This window comes from Arvicola amphibius, chromosome 13, assembly GCF_903992535.2.
Source record: "Arvicola amphibius chromosome 13, mArvAmp1.2, whole genome shotgun sequence".
NCBI classification, from domain to species: Eukaryota; Metazoa; Chordata; class Mammalia; order Rodentia; family Cricetidae; genus Arvicola; species Arvicola amphibius.
Genome location: NC_052059.1, coordinates 29,948,735 through 29,972,192, shown reverse-complemented (window position 1 = coordinate 29,972,192; position 23,458 = coordinate 29,948,735). Strand labels below are relative to the sequence as shown.

General features: G+C 36.5%; 1 protein-coding gene across 1 annotated transcript in view; it reads right to left on the bottom strand.

Moving 5' to 3' along the window:
• Nucleotides 1-23,458, bottom strand: part of Diaph3 (diaphanous related formin 3) — a 449,862-nt gene that overhangs the window by 238,712 nt on the left and 187,692 nt on the right. Inside the window, exon 18 of the mRNA XM_038310273.1 lies at nt 6,410-6,505. Coding sequence (XP_038166201.1) covers nt 6,410-6,505 — 96 coding nt within the window. The remainder of the gene's footprint in view (nt 1-6,409; nt 6,506-23,458) is intronic.

Below are 23,458 nucleotides of genomic sequence, written 5' to 3'. Positions count from 1 at the left end.
CATTTAATATTTGTCTAAGCACACATTATTGCCTTGTATAATGTTTTCCAGCACAACTAAATAGTTCAAAGTAAAGCATTAAAACAGCTAAGCGATGAATTTCCACTTTACAGGTAATAGCAGCACAGTACAATTCAAAAACACTGTAGAAAATATGCTAAAGAAACAGATTTGTATTTAACTAAAACTTAAACTTTAGAAAATATTTTAGAAAATAAAGTTCCACAATGAATTTGCTATATGGATAAGGGATGATCATATATTGTTGGAAATTCTCAATGTTACTTAGGTTATTCCTTTTAATAATATATACATTGTGTTTACCCATTGAGACGGTGGGACGGATCTAACGGAAGACCACCAAGTCCAGTTGGAATGGGACTGATGGAACAGGGGACCAAACTGGACTCTCTGAATGTGGCTGACGGTGGAGGAGGACTGAGAACCCAAGAACAACGGCGATGAGCATGAACTCTACAGCATGGACGGGCTCACTGTGAGCCTTGTCAGTTTGGTTGCTCACCTTCCTGGACTTAGGGGGAACTGGGATGACCTTGGACTTAACATAGTGAAGGGAACCCTGATGGCTCTTTGGCTTGGAGAGGGGCGGAGTGGGGTATGGGTGGAAGGAAGGGGAGGGAAGGGGGAGGAGGAGGGGAGGAGATGGAAATTTTTAATAAAAAAAATGAGAAAAAAATATACATTGCTGTGTAATCTAATAATCTTTCAAGGAGAGATTTTAATATATATGCTATTATTTGCAGTGCTTTAGACATAATGCTTTGTCAGAGCACCGACCCGTTACTGACACATTGCCATGTTAAAAACTGAACACAGTTCTTAGCATGTCATGGTGGTTCACACCTTTACCCTTAGCACTGAAACGATTTTGGCAAGTTTGAGTCCAGCTTAAGGTAATCAGTGAAATTCATCTCAGGAATTAACAGTGTCATAATTTATACCCAGTAAAACTCATTATTATTAAGTTTTTGCTTACTTGACTTGCCATGTCCTAGAAACATATATATATATATATATATATATATATATATATATATATGTACACACACACATATATATATGTCTCACAAAACTCTAAAACCATTAACTGCTTCTGTTTTGAACCCTTTCTCATTCTTGAGAACATGTGTATCTTCTGTGTTCTCACTACCAGTTTTACTTCCATATTTTTGACCCCAAGAAGTCAAAAGATATAGAGGCCTATTATTAATATTCTAAAAGTAAGACAAAAAGAGCAGGTCCAAAAATCTAGATATTTATATAATTAATATGTGTAATCTGCAGCAACATTATCTAGCAAGCAAAAAATATAAAAACTGTATGATCACAAAGACTAATAAATGAGAGGATGGGAATAAAAGGCAATCATCATAAAATGCACTAAACTAGTTATAGAAGAATAACTAAAAATGAGTGTTAATGATACATAGAAAGAAATAATAAACAGCCAATAAGCTCATCTCTGGATAGAGAAATACCTCCTGAAGACAGAGGCATGGGCAATGGAAAAAGCAAGCAGGATTCATGAACTTAAAGCAGGAGGCGAGAGATGGGGGAGGAGAGGTAAGGAGATATGCTTGAGTGTGGGGACTTACAGATGTAAACCTGTTCCCCTTGACTGGAGGTTAGAGAGTTTGAGGTCATTTTTGCTCTTTCAAATTTGTTGACAGCATGTGTGCCTACAAATTCTGACCTAGGGTATGGTTACTTGGTGTTTTGGACATTAACATGGTGGACTGAGGTGGATCCGCTGCATCCTGACCAAAGGTCTAAGAATTCAAGCCTATTCATGCTCCTTCGTTTTTAAAATAGTTTGACATAGAGAGTGGCTGCCTACACAATACTTGATCTAGGGTATATTCGTTGCATATTCTGCCCAAAACATCAAACGCTTTACTCAGGAAATAATGCTTTGATGTCTTAAACAATGAAGCAAGTAACTGTTCTTGTTGTCCTTTGAGTCATGTAAAACCAGTCTTTTGCCTTCTTTTTGTATTGAGGGACAAAAGCATATGAAAATTAAACATGGGCCGATTCAGTCTTCAGTATACACTGAGTTGCCCTCCCAGTACTATCCCATGTCTTTGTATTTCTTTCATATCTCTGTTGCCCCTACCGTTCGTCCTCCCGAATGTTTCTGATCCACCTTCCCCCACACTGGAATGTACCAACCTGTCATGGCTAGATCATGAAAGAAGTCACCCGCCAAAACGTGGCTTATGACTCTTTAGTATTCAGAGATTTATGACAAACAGTATTTCTGAGAAGGAAATACTGTAATGTTTTCAGATCACCAAGACCAAGCACTGATGAAGTTCTAAGACAATTATATTGAAGCAAGGTTGGGGAGGAGTGAATTGGCATGGACTCCTAAGATCACATATGTGATGCAAAGTTCACCACACAATCATGCAGTTTCTATCACAACTATCAACAGGAACTCTAGGTTGGCAAGTGCACTGGTAAGCGCTCAATAGAATTTTTTGTATGAAACACCCTGGGTACTATATTTAACAGGAAGGCTGTCTCACTGTTATCAAAGACGGTATGAATCAAGTATAGCAGTCAGTGAATGAAATGCTACACTGTCATAGCTGAATACATTAGTGTGGTTTGTTTTTTTATGTAAAATCCAGCACTAATTGATATCACACTTACTGTATAAGAGCAGGTACACAGAACAGTCATAACTATTAATAGGAAAGTTAGTACTTCATCAAAACTCAGGATAAGAGGGTTACCTCACATGGAGAGACAGAGAAAAATAGATATGGTTATATATAAAAATATATATGGTTAAATAATGACTGTTTTCTTTAGCTATGGGTGTTGATTATAAATTATGTCACATATTCTATAAGCCTCTGCTAGGTATAATTAATACACAGCATAAGAAGATAGATATCATAAGCTGAAATAAAGAGTATAAAAAGAATACAACACATTGGACAAGTGAGCTACTGTAAGACAAACAGAGCTGGCCTAACTCAAAGGCACCTCACTCATTGGACAAGTGAGATAATGGAAGACATACAGGGCTGGCCTAACTCAAAGGCACTTTGCTCTATCCTACTGAAAGGTAATATCTAAACTCAAGAGTCATTTTTGCTAGTTGAATAATATTATTGCTACCTGAAGGTATTGGGCTACACTAGAGAGTTCAGGTTAACAACGTGATTTATGATGTGGGTTTTGAGCAATGAAACCAGCTTTGAGCAATGGAAAAGCTCTATTTCTGAAGGAAGTGAAAACTAAGACCAGCTATGCAGGGAGGAACTATGATGAAATTCCAGTAAAGTCTCAGTATAGGAAGTTTGCTACCTTTCTTATCAATACTCTGAGCACTGGGTCACCAACTTTCTAGCAAAAAAAAGCTGCAAGCTTCATGTCTGGGTTTCTCTATGTTCTACCCGTTCACCTTTTCCATGCCTGACTTTTATGAACTATTTATTGACATAAAGCATGATCCAAACTATAGTACCATTAGTGAATTCTAGAAGTCCTGTAACAGATGCATAAGGGCAATTTAACATAGCTATGCTCTAATGACCTAAGTTTAGTTAAGAAGGAGAACAGAAAAGAACCGAATACCTATGCTCAACTTAAAGATTTTACAGAAGTTACTGAGAGTCACATACAAAACATGCAATTGAGGGATCCAATGGGTGCTGGAAAATGAATGTCACCACTTTGGCATCCCTTGCCCCTCCCAGTGTGATGGGACAGAATACAGCAGCAGCATGGGCTCAGCTAAGTGCAGCACACAGCTTTTACAAGCAGCGATGTGTGTGTGTGTGTTCAGTGAGGCTATTTATAAATATTTCAACCTTTGCATTGGTTTGTAGATTTCAGGGACTTTTTTCCTTAAAGGTCTAATTCAAACTTTGAAAGAATCTGGCAGAATACATGAATCTCATAAAACTCTCGAGACTTCTCTCGATTCCAGAATTCTATCCGAGTTGTTGGGCCCTAAGTCATTGCCAAAACAATCATGAACTCAACAGATGGGAAGTAAGTCACCTTTAAACAAGTTAGGTAAATAAATGAGTAGCTTTTAGCTCTTGTCTCAAAGTTGGACAGCATGTTTCAAACTTGGGAAGTGACACAGCAAATATACATCAGGTTTCTCTTTGGTAATATTGAGAAGGGGATCTCTCAGGTCAGTTGTCAGCATTCTCCTACCAACTATAGTTTCATACCAAGCTGTTTCATTCAAACCAGCTGTTACTGTCTAGACCAGACTAATCTTACGATTCAATACCCCAAGACTGTGTTTTATAACCAGAAAAGAACTTTGACTCCAAATATCCTTTAGTGGCAATAAGCAACTGCTAAGGCACGGTAGAGTTTAAACTGGAACACTTGGGTACAATCTGAAAGGGTGGCAATAAACATATAATGGATTACAGACAAATATGTAGTGATGTAGCTTCTGGATCTTTTCAATGAATGGTTTTCCAAAACATGTTTCTCAATTAAATAACTTAGAAAAACCACCCTCTACCTAGAGCAATCAACATGAACAGGATCCTTCTCTATGGCAATATTGTGACTTTGTAATCTACAAACATCAATGCACATATATTTTATGTATATTATGCACACAGAAACTCAACTGCTGTCAGAATAAACCACCTAAAAGTCAAGGTTTTTTAACTGAAAATCCACCAGATTCCCTATCAATAATGTCAATGCTGAAAGTTACCTGGTGGGATACAATAAAAGTGAGAAGAAACATGAAACTTGCACCAAAGACAATAACGATTACTATAGTAGTTTACAATCTCTGAATTCATGACATTTTAGTACATGGTCTGTAATTTACACAAATAAATAACCTTGTCCAGAAAGTCAATTATCCAACTCTGAGTCAAAGACATTGACTAAATTAGCTGATCCATTCAGGAAACACTGTATTCAAATGGTTGCATTCAGAAACATAAAAGGTCATTTTAAGTCAAGAATAACAATTTCAAAGCTGGAAACACTTGGTTTTCAAAACATGAAATTACTTTTCTGAGATTACACAGTCTAATTCTGACAACATCCAATGAGAAATCTGCAGTGCTTCTATGTGAGACAATGATACTGCAGTGAGAGAATTTCCATATACGCAGATATTTAAGGCCGATAATTTAAGTAATGTACTATGCACATGCAAAAATATCATTTCCAATTGAGAAAAAAATACATCCCAAGGAGAGGGAGCTAGGCAGTATAATCAAATTATCATATTACAAGGATGGATAACTCTGAAAGAGACCAAAACAACAATCAAATGCTTCTACCCAGAAGTGATAGCATCTCCATTTACATATTCAAAGGCTCAAGCAAGTAACAAGATAATAACAATATAAAATAGGTCAAGATATGCAATCAATCTACGCCCCCAAGAAACGAACTGAATATTGGCCAGTAGCATTAATACCACCATAATAGACCATAAAGATCTAATCTGAGTCTATACTGGAGTGAAGAGTCTTTTCTGAAAAACTAATAGAAAGACTAGAAAGTCCAGTTTTTGAACCTATTTCTCTCATATAACTCTCTCCTTAATCAACTACATAGAACATTATCCTCTGGCTGGAGAATTGTTTGGTTCCAATGTTTGCCAAGAGCTCAATCGAGACATGTAACAATTAAGAAGCAGGCTAAAAGCCATGTTAACATTACTTATTCCTCTAGATTCTTCATATTATGTCCCTCTTGCATCACCAGAAAGTAATATACACAGGTCAAATTATCTCGGCTCCAAGCAAAACCCTCTTTGATGCATTTAAGATGTAGTAAGAAATGAATTAGGAACAAAATTATTGCCTTCTCTTATAATAATTCAGCCAGGAAGACAATTGAACACTATGTATTTAGCTCCCATAACAGTAATTAAATCTAAAATATTTCCAGCAATGCTTTTGAGGACAAGGCTCTGAGCTGCTCAGGTAGGATAATGGAATTCATTTTCCTCCTCATCTTTATTTCCATTAATATTCTAACTACTGGCCTGCATGATCAAGTATCACAAATAATAGATTTTCGGGAGGAATAAAGAATAGATGGATTACTGATTCTTTTATCAAAGTGTGATATCATTACCCAAATTCCTTATTGCTAATACTTGAAAAAAAGAACATTAAAGAGCATTTCCTTTTGTATTTGTGGGAGGCAAAATTTCATCTTAAATTCTTTTCTTATTTTCTAGTACATATTAATCTTTTCAAGAATTTAAATCTCATAATTTGCATGAAGGAGAGTTATATTTGAGTTTAGTATTCAAGCAAATAAATTAAAATAATGAAAAACAAGACACAAAATATATACAAAATAAGATTTCAAGAAACAATCCACAGAGAATTGATACGTTAATGATATTCATATGTGATATACTTACAAAGGTTCTGAGCAATTTTAGGATCTAGAAATTTAAGTTCCTTGATTCTTTTCTTAATAATTTTCTTCTCTTCAAAATCATCTGTACTTCTTTTTGCTATAAGACAAAGAGAGATTTATGCTAAAATCAGCAGGAACTTCAAGGGCAAAAGGGCAAGAAATAAACTTTTCCAACCAAAAAAAGTTAACATGTGCATATAATAAATCATAAAGTAAGAAAAACACAAATATTATCACCTACCACCTGGACATACACTACTACAGAGAGACACTGGTGAGTCAGGCTTGAAAATTTAGTAAGGCTGAAGACTGAACTGGAAAGAGCTTGTAAAACAGTTATAATGTGGAAAATGCTAGCGTGAAGTGTGGGAGTGTATGTAGTAAGATCACTTGAACAAATGAGAACATAGTTATAGCAGTGGATAAACTTAATTTAGAAAAGGTTAAGAAATGATCCCAACAATACTAAACAAAAGATACTAAAAAAATTGCCTCTTTGTTTGCTATAGCATGTATTTAAAACTACAAATCTGTTCCAGTAATTATTCAGTTAATACAGTATTCTTCATAAACACCATGTGCTTTCACTGTAAATTTTATTTGCCCTAAGAGAATACAAATTATACTCCTATATACCTCATAAACACAGGGCTGATTTTATTGCATGGTTACTTTTGTTCCTTTATTGTAATAAGAAGCACTAAGCACCAGCTGAAAAATGTTAGGCTGGGCGATGCTAGATGAAGCAGACATCCCAACATCACAGAATTTAAGGCCCAATACAACTGACTGGAAAATAAATGGCAGTCAAACTACACTGATAAACTGACAATTTTTCAGTAAGAACCACAGAATAAAAGACAAGTCTCAGGCATGTAGAGCAAGTATGACCTTTCTGAAAAAAATGGATAACTAATCCAAGGCTTGAAGAAGGCCAGGTGAGAATGTGAGGAAGAAAGGAGAGAAAATAGGGGTGTGTGTGTGTGTGTGTGTGTGTGTGTGTGTGTGTGTGTGTGTAAGATGCACATTCAATGGCAAAGATCAAAAACACTGATGACAACTTATGCTAGGGAGGATGCGGGGTAAACTTCTGCATTGCTAGTGGGAGTGCAAGCTGGTATAGCCACTTTAGATATCAGTATGATGATTTCTCAGAAAATTAGGAAACAACCTATCTCAAGACCCAGCAATACTACTTTTGGTTATATACCCAAAAGACATGTGTTCAACTATGTTCATAGAACCTGGAGGAACCTAATGTCCCTCACTGAAGAATGAAAAAGTAAAATGTTTTCATTTACACAATGAAGTACTACACAGCAGAAAAAAATAATGACATTTTGAAATTTTCTGGGAAATGGATGGATCTAAAGAACATCATATTGAATGTGGTACCCCAGACCCAGAAATACAAAGATCATATGTACTCATTCATAAGTGGCATTTAGTCATAAAGTTAAAAAAAAAAAAACAGCCTACAATTCACAATCCCAGAGAACCTAGATAAGAGAGACATACATGGATCTAACCTACATGAGAAGTATAAGAAGACAAGATCTCCTGAGCAAATTGGGAGCATGGGACCATGGGAAAGAACAGAAGGGGAGCAGAAAGAAAGGGAAGGGAGCAGAGAAAAAATATATAGGTCAATATAAACAATTTTAAAAAGTCACACATTCAAGAGTATGAAAAACAAGGATGTCAATATAGTGTGAACAGAGTATTAAGCAAATTAAATGACACCAGCAGGAACCTGACTATCCAAGATCTTTAAAGTCAGCCTAACAAGCCTGAGTTTTATTCACAGAGTCACTGAAGATTCAGCATCTTGTAGATATATGAAGAGAACTACATATTATCGACTTAGATCTTCTGGAAAACAGCACAAATAGTGACTGAAAGGCGAGAAGGGAAGATCACAATAATCACAAGGAGTAAATACAACTTGGGCAAGGCATAGAGGGAATGGATGAGCACAAGGGTTGCACCAACAGAGATAACTAAACTAATTATTGCTCCTAAGCCAGTCTCTCTGAGGTCCAGACTGGATGTCCAATTGCTTACCATCAACATCTGCAACTGAACGTCTAGTAGAAGTGTCAAAATCACATGTCTAGAGTTAAACTCCTTTAGTAGACCTCCCTCCATAACTCTCTCCCAATATCAACCCTTACAGGAGAAAAGAAGCATACTCTTAATTCAGTGGCTCAAACTAAATAGTCTGCACTTCTATGGCAAACATAGCTAGTCCATCAGAGAGTCTAATGGGTCTTACCTCCTAAGAACCAAATTAACCAACACAATCACTCAAGAACATCTCCCTGGCTGTTACTTCTCTCCTCCTAGGACTACCAACGTTATTATAACTGCCCCCTTGCTACTCTTGCTGCTGCCTAACTGCAAATTAGTTACACCTTCTCTGCCATACTACAGAGAAGGAATTCTACCCAAACACGCTAAAAAGCCCTTGGATGCCTTACGCATCTACAAAACCTATAACCAGCTTACCCAACATCTTTACTATGTCTTTTAACATTTTATTCCAGAGCATTTATTTATTTTTCTATCTCTTTCCACTAAAAAGTAAGACTGCTTGTAAAAAGCAAAGAACTCAGAGTCAGCAAACAGAGCATGTGCGTATCCATGATCAGCTTGGCAGTGTTCACAAAAAGCACAATATTGGATCAGCCTATGTGTACTTCAAAGAGTGAATGGAAACAGAACAACCAAACCCAGGCATTCACGGGGAAACTGATGTAACCAGAGTTCAATAACATGAGCCAGACTCTAGAGGCAAACACTATGTGTGAAACAAACTAAGTAAAATCTAAAGGAAACATTGAGCAGCGGAAATAGAAAGACAAACATTGGGGAAGGACAACTGCAACACACAGAAGAACAGAAATGGTTAAAAAAGATAATGGAGAACAGAAATGAACAAAGCATATATTATACATAGACGAGTAGATCATGTCAAACTGAAACACTATTTTGTATAATAAATACCAAAAAGGGAACATCATCTATCACTGTACTGTTAGCAAAAACGAAGCCTGGGCACTTGGTACTAAGTAAGTGTCTTTTGTGTAGATAGCCGACTGTGTGTAAATAGAAAAATTCACAAAGGCTAAGAGTAGAGAGGTACTGATACTTTCCTACCTGGCAAATGAGGCATAGGTTTGAACTAGGCCAGTCACATCAAATAGGCAACTGGACATGAAGACATAAAGAAGAGAAATCTAACATGGGGATAACAGTATCTGCCATTCCCAACAGTCACACTATGGTTGCATATTTCCTAGATGCTAAATTATCACAAAAATCTCCTTCCAGTACATAATACCTTTGGCCATTTTATCCTGTCTAAAGAATGAGAGCTGAAATCTATTAACAATGGCTTAATCCTCTTTGCTTAATCTTGCCAAATAACAATCATCTACTTTTTTTAAGGTAGAATTTATATTTTATTTTTACGATTTCTAAAAGAAGGGAAGACTCTAGTTTTTAAGGTTGAGTTCTCATCAGTACCCTCTCACATGTGGAAACACATCCGAGTGTGTTCCAAAGAAAAAGCATGAGGAACGTAAGTTTCCAATAAAGCTTTAAATAACTGCCAGTAAAAACTCTGAGGAATGGTACTGAAGACCATCCAGCTTCTCCTGTTTCCTCACAAGTGTGACCATCCTTGCAGCAGTGAGGGAAGGAAAGCTAGGATAAGTGATCTTAGCAACAGACCGACAGATATTACTCCAATAGTTTCTATACTACAGGATACTGAATATCACAATGAAAACTAAAGGTTACTACCAACCTTGCAACTTCAGTTTACATTCAGAGACTAAACATGTATTAACCAATTCTCCCTTGTCTACAAGAAAGTGATTGCAAACACTTGATTAGTCAATATATCAGTGCACTCAAAATGCAACCAATGTATGGTCTTCTTCACCTCCTATAAAGTCAAAGGATGGAAAGTACAAAAGAGGACGAACAGAGGGGCAATAAGGATCAGTTTTCCACAGAAAACAATGGGAGCAAAACATGCAAAGCTAACGTAGTTGATGCTAGCTAGCATCATACAGATAATGAGTCTACTTAGCTAAATAGAGGACATAGAAAAAACAAACTAACCCAAACATCCAGGATCTTTAAAAGTGAGAAGCTTCCTGTTTTCTCTTTTTCCTTAAAATCAGCCAGATAGCTGGCTACTTTTAGTCAGCGGAAAGCAGAGAAAAGACCTATGTAAGAGTCATAGATAAAGCAGCAGTCCTTGGCAGTATTTCATTTCCCCGTGTGGATAGAGGAAAAGAACACTTTTAATGGGACCCTTGACACTTGTGCTACAGTGCCATTCACCAGCAAGTCCTTCAACGAGGCAGACAGAGGCTGGTGACATTCTTTTGACTCTACTAATTCGGGGGTAAATAAGCTTCCTATCTGTATAAATCTCATGGCTTCTATTATTTTGTTACAGAAATGGAAAACAGACTTACAAAAATAAAAAGGATTCATTACAGAAAAACACAACTAAATATAAATAAAAAAAGAGCTATATTTATTGGAAATAAAGTTTTTACACTAAATTCCACTCCAGCATCCACACTAGTAATATCTCTGTTAAATACTAACGGGCCATGCCTCTGAAGCGAAGGAGAGGTAAATGATGCCATATACTTCCGCATCTCAGCCTCATCGTGCCCAGGCCCTGAACCCACCTAAGGACAGTGTCCTCTAAGGGAAGGCAGAAGAGTGGCACACACAATTGCTTTCATTCAACCCTCCTGGAAGAAGAAAGAAACAGCATCAGAGTGCATAGCACAAAGCAGCCCCCATAGTAAAGCGAAAACACCTCACTACACCAGGGTGTGCGCTGCATCTTCAGCCAGTACAAATACACCTTCACCTAGAGACTAGATTTTTGTTTTCCTGGATAACATGGAACTCTGAATCAGTCAGATTATTAAATCTGTCTATGCATAAGGCTAGTCAATTGCCATTAGAAGTCTGTGTTTAATCTTACTTCCCAGATAAGCAAAGTAACACTCCATTTTTCCATGAGAAGATTAATCCTGTTAAAAAGTGCCTCTGATCACTAACACAGCCTACGCTGCATTTTATATAGGCTTTATGTCAGAATTAAGTCAAAGATGACGAAACATTCTCTGTCGCCAAGAGCCATGAACTGAAAAAGTCTTTTTTAATTACATCTTCACTTTATTCCTTTTCTATGTTCAATGTTTCAAAAATAGCAGCAAAATTATATGAAGAATCTCCTTTCAAAATCTTTTCTTTCACACTAAATTTTCCATTAAAAATTATAGTTCCATGGTACATGATTATACATCTTATTCCAGCCCATTTTCCATTATGTTCTAATCAGATTGATTTAAAACGTGACCTTTGAGGAATTAGATTCCATATAAATTTTATCATAAATTCCATATGAATTTTATCATACATTATTTCACTATTAAAAAAGGAATATGTATGTCAAAATTTGTTAGCAATTTGAACATAAAAAGACAGTTTTCACTTCACAATGGAATATTTTATTTAAGTATGTGCTGTTTGTGAATGCATAATGTATTTTTATTGATTTAGACTAAATGTATATAACAGAGTAAATGTACAAAACATGAAACACTAAAAATGTATCTATTGCTCATCTAACGCACATGTTATAAACTGTTACACTGTAATGATTACAATAAATTGCTATTTTTAATTATATTAACTCCTGAACAAAATAAGGTGAAATCAAAGCTGTGGAAAATACAGATTTATACCCAACTGAAAAAGTAAGTAATCTCCATAATAATAAGAGATACCAGTAATTTAAGCTTATTTGCAGAAAAAGTAAGAATAAGTTAAATCTTTAGGGCATGAGGCCTGGAAAGTCTTAACAGTGTTGAAAGTGGAGAAAGTCAAAATTGTGGTGTGTGTGTTTAAGTATTAGTAATGACTATTACTATTACTATTAGTATTAGTATTAGTATTAGTAAGGAGTAAGGGTTGGGGGGGATTAGGCACTTATGGATGTCCTACAAAACTGCTAATGTCTTTGTTATTATGATATTCTAGGATGCTCACAAAGAATAAGAACTTCGTAAACTATAGAAGCACAAGAGTCATAGAATGTGAAATGCCATCTGTTCATTCTATAGATTAGAAATCATGACTGCAGAGGCTTTTACAGGTAGTCAAAGACAGAGTTTGGCTGTGACCAGATCTGAGCTGTAGCCACTGTCCTGACACAGATCTGAACTACAAAGTGGTCTGCAGCCAGCACACTAGAGAAAGAAAACTCCCATTCTGTTGCGTTATCACTTGATTCAATATTCCCTTGCTCCACGTGCTCACAGGAGAGTGCTGAGAAAGATAAACAGGCCCAAGGGGAGAAAGAGGAATGCAAAACCTTTTGAATACAATTAGTTGAACAAAACTTTGGAAATAAATTACAGGTCAGGATTGAAAGTCAGTTCACCCATCAGAGATAACTAACTAGCTAGGCTTCGGTCTCTGCTACAAGGGGGCAGATGAAATGACTGACAACTTTAAGGAATGGAACTTAAGGGGAAAAAAGAGGTGAGGAAAAGGGCCTCACACTATTGGTGGTGTCAATATAATAACATGGTTTGATATAAGATTTAAAAAACTCAGAGGAATAATATAAAACTCACAGGTGAAGGGGAAAAGATACAATATGAAAGAAAGCATGCACACATGTACACAAGAGCATGAACACACACACACACACACACACACACACACACACACACACACACACAGGTTTGGCTTACAATACAACCTCGGCAAAGTATGCGAGGAAACAGCTTAGTCCTAAGAACCCTAATTGAATGAACTTGCTTTAGTCATCCCTGATCTCTTATACCAAATTCTAGTATTTGCAGGCACATAAACAAAAAGCTACGCAACTAATTACACAGAAAACCTTCAGAGTCAAATACATAGGCTATACTTCTGTTTAAACATTAATATGTGACTGCCATAAGCAATCAAACGTTTATCTGGCAAAAGAAGTTTTTGACAATTCAAAGCTATAAACTACAATGTTTACGAAGAGTGTTTGAAACACTAAATGAAAATTTATGCAAAAGTGTATTTCATCTATAGCGATCATCAAAAAAGTAGCAAATATATGCACATTTCTCATTACATGACATTCTGCTTCAGTAGACAATGTCACAAAACAAATGGTCTAGAAGGGCTTTACTCTAGAGTTTAGGACCTGCAAAGTTACTGAGGAGGAATTTGTTACTTGATAAAGCTTTGAAGCTATCTATAGTTGCTTGGTCTGTTTTTAACCACTATTACATTTCTACAGCCAACTATCTAGGCAGGGAGAAACTTTCTGATCCAGTGTACCAATATCTCCTCCTCATTCTTCAATCTTCTCTCTCCCACTTCCTTTCCCTCTGTCATTTCAGCTAGGATTTATTTCATTTGGTTGTTAAATAAGGTCTTGCTATGCAGAAATCCTTGGCCTCATACTTGTTATGTAGTGTACTGGTTCCTTAAACTCCTCTCTTACAATGGAGAGCATTGAGGTTGCAGATATGAACTACCGTAACAGGGTTGTTTGTTGACTCCTATGAGGAATACATCAATGAAAATATTTTTATATTTTCTCAAAAGCCAACCTCAACCACAGAAATGAACAACTTTATTTATTTGAGAATTATTACACCCACACTTAAAATGAACCAATAACTCGAGATGTGCTTTATATTAACAGCCACTTACAACCAAGGTCTTAAATAGCACAAAAAAGAAAAAAAAGGGAAGGGTGTTTTCCAAATTTACAAACACTTAATCAGAAAACTGTTGTGAGTGAGAAAAATAATGTGAAAGCTAAGCTTCTTTGGGTGGGGTGGGGCGGAGACAGACTACACTTCTTACTGGAAAGGTCAATTTTGATAATGTGGATATAAAGTTGAAGAGAAAAAGGAATAGGGTATTAAAGATAAAAACCCCACTGGGAAAGAAATTGTATCCATTAGTCCCATGATCTTTCTTGGCTCACTTAGATAACTCAGAAAAATACTCCTATATCTTTTTCTATGCGCCTAAGTATTTCTTTCCCCTAAAGTACCGTTCTACCACCAGATCCTTATGAATTCGCTGAAAGACTGCTGTTTCTTCATCGTGGAATACTATAAGTATTCAAAACAAAGTATTTTTATCACTGACAGTTGGCAGCCCACCCTTCTCATGTATATGCTATGATAATATGAGAAGACAGAAATATGTCTCTGCTAGAAGAGACTGCAGAGCGGCCTCTGAACACTAATACATGCCATGCTAATGCTCACACCAGAGAAGAACCTATTACACAATGAATGAGAACTCAGAGCACATTCGTAATCACAAAAAAAAGATTAAGTCCACATGAGAATGTAGGCAATTCAGGATCTGCAGCATGCTGCAGAACAGTAAAACTTAATATGCCAACTTATTAGTATCTGGACACACAGTGCTAAGTATCTTGAGACTAGAAAGAGTAGCCATGAATTTTATTAACTAACAAGAAAAAATGTAATATCATAGTAGTGAGCACCACCATTCCTGGTATATCAGTGCTGGGGGCACCATAACACATACCTTCATGAAAATTCCACTCAACATGAAATGAGCAGACCTAAGAAACAAACATCATAATACTTAACTTAAATCCAATGACAGCAAGCTTGTGTGATTGTGTTTAGTGTGTTTGTTTTTCTGCTTCTTGTATTTGTGGAAAAGCTGACCGAGAGTACAGAATGATAACACAAACTTCAAGTACATCGGTCTCCAAAATATGAAGAGTTCACGTGAGGGGGTAGTAGAGTTTATGTTATAGCCTATAAGGAAAAATTACATTTCAGATAATGAACTTAAGGTGAGAGAGGGAAAAAAGTGTTTCACTAGGCAAATGAACGAATGGTAGGAAAAAATTACTAGACACAGAAAGATGGAAGGTGTCAAGATTGTTGCATAGCAATGGGAATGCCATGAAATTTTGTTAAAAATAGCCACAAATACTAAAATCTTCTTATACCATATGTTTAAAATTAGAAAAAGTATCTTTAATGGCATTCATTTCAAATCATTCTAAATATGCTTTTAGTCTCTTGGTATTACAAAGTACTTAACATTAAGAAGAATCAATGCTTTGATTTTAAAATGAAGAGAAAACATTCTAAGTGAGCATGAAATCAACACAGCAGAGGAAAATCGGATCAAGTAGAATTCACATGGCCGATGCCCAGACATGCTCAGGGGAGTGAACAATTGCTTGCAGCACTACAGAACACATAGACACAGTATTTTCCTGTCCTGACAGGAGCATGCTGATATATATTCAAAAAAAAGTATGATACTGCTCCTGGCATTGCCTCTGCACCTCCTGTGAATTTCTTCTCCAAATTGTATAATGAATGGTTGGACAACTGATATAGAGAACTAAGTCCCGACTCCATTTACTACAATGCCCAGCTCACAGTCTAAGGAGACACAGAGGGCATGTAAACTAGCTCACAGCAGTGTTTCCAGGAAAGACTGACTTGTTTCTCTTTTAACAGTGCCTATTCCCCTCTACTTCAGACATAACAGCCAAGTTCTCTCATCTTTTCTCTACTTCCATCTTGAAGTGCAGGTGAGCTCAGAAAGACCACCAGACCTAGACAAAGTGAAGAACCAATTCTGGGAAAGGAAGTGGAGAAGACCTTAGCACTCAACCTCAAATGCTTCAGTGAAGACCAAGAGTCAAGAGAACTCCAATGGCACATCCAACAACAGGTAAGAAATCCTCTGTCCCTTTTTATTGTGGATCGACTTATGTAGTCTCACTAAGGGATGTCCAGGGAAAAAGAAAGATAACTGGATTGGGATCAAAACACCCTGCAAGTTTTCCAAGTGCCAAAACTCAAGGAAGAGAACTCCTAGAGAGAAACAATACATCCTAATATTTCCCAATGATAGTATTCTTTAATAATATCCCAAATTCCATGACTTTTAGACAATTTTCGAATTACCCAAATTCTAATTTACCACGACCACAAACTGCTATTCAAATAAAAAGTAGACAGTAGACATGCTCATATTTCTCCATATACATGAACAAATATATACATGTACTAATGTAAGTGGGTCTTCTGTTTTGTGTTGATTTCATTGGTTAAAAAAGAAACTGCCTTGGCCTTTTGATAGAGCAGGATTTAGATAGGTGGAGTAGACAGAACAGAATGCTGGGAAGAAGAGAAGATAGGCAGATACTATGCCTCTCCTCTCTGAGGCAGATGCCTCAGACAGAGGCGATGAAGCCAGCCGCCAGGTCAGACATGCTTAATCTTTCCCGGTAAGACACCACTCGTGGTGTTACACAGATTATTAGATATGGGTTAGTCAAGATGTGAGTAAGAGGCTGAAACTAATGGGCCAGGCAGTGTTTAAATGAATACAGTTTGTGTGTTGTTATTTCCGGGGCTAAGCTAGCCAGGCGGCCGGGAAAAGGCAGGCCTGCCCGCAGCTCATCACTACAATGTATAAATACACATACATACACAACAGATAAGCATGTATGTGCACATTTATATACAAATATATACACATACAACCTACATTTAGATATATACAAAAACATGCACACAAATATATATACACATGAAAACAGCACACAGATACATATGAAACACATACAGAGACACACACCAAAAAACAAATACAACACACACAAAAAGGAAAAATAAAAAACAGCAACTAATGGAATTATTCAATGAAAGGGTAATGAATGAAATTTTTCATTAATGGGATTGCAGCAGCTTAAATCGTAGGGAAGAAAAAAATAAAACCTCACTTTAAACTCAATTGCTTCACAGTTATGTTGGGCTTCCTGACCCCTGAACATTTACATTATAAAGAGAAGAATCTTTACAGCAAATGAAATAGCCCTATAAATTCCCTTCTTAACTAATTAAAAACTATCTCAAGTTTAAATGCTTAATGAAATTGTCAGAGAGTAAATGTTAATGTTCAAAAAGAAAATTTAAAGACTGCACAGACCAACATACCCATGTTTAGAAACTCCTATCAATATGTCAACATTTCTATCTTTAAGACATTCTCCTAGAAGATGTCCGGTGTGTGACACGACTGTGTGAGCATGTGTAGCACTGGGAATACGAGCTGGGCCAGCAGATGCTGCGGGAGGGATCTGCCTCTGAGCTTTGTCCCGTCACTTTTCAGCCCTCTTATTTGAGATATTCCCAAGAGCTGTCCATGATGGCCTTGAACAGGTTTCCTTCTGGGCTGCCCACCAGCTACCAAATCATGACATGGAAAATTTTTATTTTTTATGAAAATCGGCCTTATCTAAGCTCTTATTTCAATCTGTTTCCTTTATGTTTTGCCTCTGGCCTTTTACCTTTTCTTTCTGTATGTCCTACTTTCCCTGCTTCTTCTGTGCCCACTTGGCTGGTCGCAGGTACCTACTTCTCTCTCTCAGTCTATCCCCCATCTTCTCTCTAGCCTAGATTTCTCCTACTTATTGTCTGCCTGCTAGTCCAGCATATCCCTCTCTGCCTTACCAATTTAGACCAATCAGGTGCCTTAGGCAGGCAAGGTGAAACAAATGCAACACACCTTTACATAATTAAACAAGTGCAATGTAAACAAATCCAACACATTTTTGGATCATTAACAAAGGCAGCATAAACAAATGTAACACATTTTTATATAGTTAATGTAATTCCCAAAGTATTTATAATTTTCCTTCCTCAACTATTTATATGGCTAAGATTAAGTCTGGCTCATGGTTATATTCTTAGACTAGCTTATGTCATATTAAAAATATCAAATTTATGTTTCATATAAATAACTGATCTGGAATCTTCAGGTTCCTTTTCCTCAATTAAGTGAAACAGCAGAAAAATCATCCAATTTAAATAAATAAATAAATAAAAGCGGCACGACGGGAAAACTAAAGATCAGAGAAGAAAATCTAGCAAGTGGACAGATGATCTCTGCCTATTCCATCCTGGCTATTTGGAGACTACTGAAACCATGACAACAATGGAGCCCATGGAAATGTGATGGAATGTGAACAATTTATTACACACCCAGGTAAAACAAAGACAGAAAATACTGAGGGTAGCTACTAGAAACATCTTTATCTTTTCTGAAAATATTCCCACAGTGTATCCATACCAGAATGAATGACCTTCAATTCCTGAAGAAGAGACACACCCAAGCACTTGGAGTTATTCCACAACAAAAGAAAAGCAGGTTTTTCTTAATACCTATGATCAGTCTGATGACTATGTGGTTGAACTTTGTGAACCAAGTAGCTACAGAAGAAAATAATTACTGCAATCACCAAATGTTCTTGTATGTATGTATGTGTATGTGTGTATATGTATATATAATATGTATGTATGTATGTATGTATATAAGTATATAAAACTGATAACAATAGGCTGCTTACTGTAAGGAAGTATTTAGAATAAGAAGCAATCATGGCTCCAGCAAGTTAAAACGCCTCTGTGGCTGAGAGAATTCTTGCAGAAATTAGAGTGAGGAGTTCAGAATTTAGATGTATTCTACAGGACATTCTCCTCTCCTCCTCTAAAGACAGAAACCGGGAGGCAAAAGTTTTCTGGGAGGAACAGACACTAGGCAAAAGGTACATGGGGCATGACAGAAGAACCAAAATTAACTGGAAATCCCACAAGAGAATATTTTATGTTGTTTTATATCCTTAACTCAACAGAAAAATTATCTTACTACAACTAATAATAAACATGAGTTCAAGAGTAAAAAGAGAGGGTGGTATGTTCAGAGAGCAATGAACAGGACAGAGGACTTTGAATTACAATTTGTAAAGGAGTGGGTGTACAATAAATACTAAAATGCTAAGTAGATACGCTTTCAGAAATAAGGGCTACATCAAAATGAGTGAGAAAGATCATGGTATAGAAAACTTCTTGTAACTTTTATATATATAAATATTTATATATATATATATTATTTATATATATATATATATATATATATATATATATATATATATATATTAGCAGGTGTGCATATGTATTAGTAGCTCGGGGTGAAGGAACCGAGAAGAGAGAATCATTTGTTCTAAAAGAATGCATCCAAAGGCTCAAGAAACAAGCAACATATAAGATACTGGTGTGCACTGAGCTATATAGTGACCAAGGGAAAATCCTCTTCACATGCTTAGGCTTCTCTGCTCTTCTCAGGGAGAACCCATAATGCCTTTTCAGCTCCTCATACTCTTAAGAAAATGTAGGAAATTTTCATTTCGTCAATTACTTCCATCCTCACATTTAAGCAAATATTACTCATATTTCTTTCATTGCAGATAGAGGTTCCTTTTGATCACAAGCATCATTTGAAATAATTGACTACTGAATATACTGCTTTCTGGATGGAGTTTATTGAATTAACAAAATCCTGCTTAATGTAAAATACTTGATAAAAATTGTTTTTAATTTGCAGAGAAAAGGTCATTTCTAAATAGTTATTTAAAAATAAAATAAATGAGTAATATACTACACTCTTGAGATTCATTTATACTCAGGTAATCTTTTATCTTTGCAGTTAATTAATACTATATAAATCAGGATTTGAAAAAATAGAATTAAGTATGCTATTTTAGCTAATTACTATATTATTCGGATTTGTTCCCTGAGAAATCATAATTCCTAATTCATTAAATGATGCAAGTGGAGAAGGACCTTTGAAAACTAGAAGTTCTCCCACACATTCACCAGAGAAACCTATTTAGAGCAAAGGCCATCACTGGTAAAAGGATAAAAGTCTATACACATGTGTATATGGGGAAATATAAACACCAAAAGATGCATAGAAACACACAATCTAGCTTATTTTTCTTTTAATCAAATGAGTTTTAGCAAATATATTATCTTGCATTTTAGCCATTTTACAATGTAATAAATCCTATATGCTTGTCCTTGTCTATACAGGTAGATCAACAACATTCTTTTAAAGTAGTCTATCAACTGGCAAAAAGCTATCTATAAACAATACTGCAGCTATATGCTACCTTCCGTTTTGATGACTATTTCCATTGTTTGTAAACATTTGTTTACCAGTACTATTATTATAGTACAGTCAGACTTTATGCTAATAATAACCCTAGCAATAAAGGTAAAGTCAGGAAGTCAGGAAGACAGTTTGAGGCCAGCCAGCTCTTCACAGTCAGTAAGAGCCTATCACAAACACACACAGAGGGAGAGAGAGAGAGAGAGAGAGGGAGAGAGAGAGAGAGAGAGAGAGGGAGGGAGAGAGAGAGAGAGAGAGAGAGAGAGAGAGAGAGAGAGAGAGAGAGAGAGAGAGAGAGAGCACATTTCGTGTTTTTATTTTCCCAAACATATCAACATTCATATCTGAACAATCACTCAACAACTGGCCCCTTACAAGAAAAGGAATGTCATCAACTTGCCTCCATCCGAACAGTTCCTCTAGTAGTATGATTTTTTTATGTCCATTAATGAAGATCAGCAGTTTCAGAGTCCTGAATCATTACCATCGAAGGAAGCCTACTTTAGAGATATAACTGAAAACTGGAGAGTAAACTCTCCAAGGCCAAGCTGCTATCCAGAATAAACATGAAATATCCACTTGCTGATTTGAGATCACCTCACTGTGCAACCGTCCATTATCCAGAGGTCACCTAGAAAGCACTGTTACAAGGACACCTGAACTAGAAGAGGTCTCATTGTGGGCTACTCACTAAAGAGAAGCACTTCAGCTGATCCATTCACTTCTTCATTCACTCATTGATCCACTCACAAAATCACAAGCCAATGACTTAAGCTTATTGAAGATGGACAGAGCAAAGTAAGGCACAGGCTATTCTTAAAGTTCAAGTGAAATTGGGACAGTGAGACACAAAACTATACAATAACACTCTCGCTTATGTCAGTGGAGAAGGATTGTGGGGTCAGGCATCTTTTGATATTTATCTTATCAGAAGTCCCCTGAAAGAGTTTGTGAGAAGGTTATTTTGCCTCAATTCTTTGAGGCCAATCAAGGAAAAAGATCAATGGAGCAGTTGGCAGGATCAAAGAAGCAAAAAATAACTTATCACAGATGAATCAGAAAAGTCATCATGCTTTAAGTGGCATTACCTGTGGTTCTTAAAATATAAATGGGGACAGGTTTAGAAGACACCTCTTTTTGCCTCTTCTGTGGAAAGTCACTTTCTAAATATAGACACATGCTTTATACATGTATACACAATAAACATACAAAGCACGGTCCAGTTCTGAAAAAGAACTTACATAGAATGCAGAAGGTAAATATACAAAAATTTAAAAGGCAAGAGTTCTGTGCATTTTTAGTCCTATTTGGCACAAGGCAATGGAAAACCAGAAAAGTCTGTCTCAAAACGTATAATCACACATGAACCCTCAAAGGTGTCTGTTAAGTTTTTTAAGCAATTGAGGTCTCAGGCCTCACCTTTTATTGTCTCTCCACATAATGTGACACTAAATGTCTGAAGGACTCTACGTTCTGTCCAGTAGGAGGACTTGTGCTACTTCGTTTACCTGAGCTCATGTCACTTTATTGCTTGGCTAATTCCTGCTCTTCTTCTGTGTTTTAATTTAAGTTCTGGGTCATCAGAATCCTCCCAGGACGGTCCTCTCTAAATTAGAAACCATCATCCTCCCTTGCTATGGATCTGCATAACACCAAATACCATGGTCCCTGTTCTGGTGCCTGACTATTTACGGTCTTCATTAGACTACATACCACACAAAGGAAGAAGTACCTCTGCCTGTCTTAGGATTATGTTCTGGGAGTTAGGTCAGTGCCTTTTATAGAGGAGAATATCCCATACTGTGTAGCCTCACAGCCTAGTCAGTCAACTGGTTGTTTGAATGGCAGGATGATTCACCATGATTGGCTCATAAACCAAACTGAAAGCACTACTTGCTGAGGGCAGATAAGTGCACTCTAGGTATAACACTTAGAAGCAGCTGGCCTTGAAGGAGTCTGATTTGTATATCCAATTTCAGTCAGCGACAGAAAAAAGGCCACACTAGCACAGAAGACTTTAAGCACTAACACAATAGAAATTGCAGAGCTCTGAGAGGGGAAAATGTCCTTAAGCACAAAGATGCTGGGTTAAGAGAAGCACTTTGTTGTAAGGATTATGCATGGAAACGCCAGTGTCGAGAGGTCCAAGACAGCATAACCCTGGCATTACAGTCCAGTGCTTAGGCTTGCTTGGCATGCAGTCTTGGGTGTGAATCATCCCTGCTTTGATTGCTTCCGGAAGCAAAGAGAACTGAGTATTTTCTATGATCGTGAATTCTAACAAACAAAATTGAAAAATTGGATTTAAAATGTAAAAGCAAAGTTTCCACATGAAAATAAATGGAAAGAAACACTTGAGCTCACACATTGAGTCGGCAGTGATTCATAGGAAACTCTGAACACAGCACACAAAAATATTTCTCAAATATCAGCAAATAACCGAATTATCAGATCCCAAATGGTGTTTCTACTTCAAGATGTTCCGAATCTCATGGACAACTCTCAAGCTTTTCATCTAGTAACTGACAAAACAACAGAGACAGGTTCCATTGATATTACAGTCCATGATTATTTAAGGACTATTCCTGCTTTTTACCCCTCAATAAAACGATGCAAAGCACTATGATCCTTTCATGTTGGCCTTACAACTCAAATAGCTAGTTAAAAGCAAATATTTGTATAGCATTTTACAATTATAAATCAAAGACTCCCCTTGGTGCACAAAATTCATAATTATCAATGATGGGAAAATGAGAAAAAAAGTTCTGTAACATTATTTAATGGTGTTCCAGTTCTTCAAAAGAAAAATTGTATTTGAAGTTCATATTTAATAGGTATCATAGAAAATACTGTAACCTTACAATTCATATAAAACACTACAGAATATATACAACAAATATCCATTATTCTGTAAATAATGGATGAAGATAAAAACACTTAGGCCACCATTTAAAATACTTGTAAACAT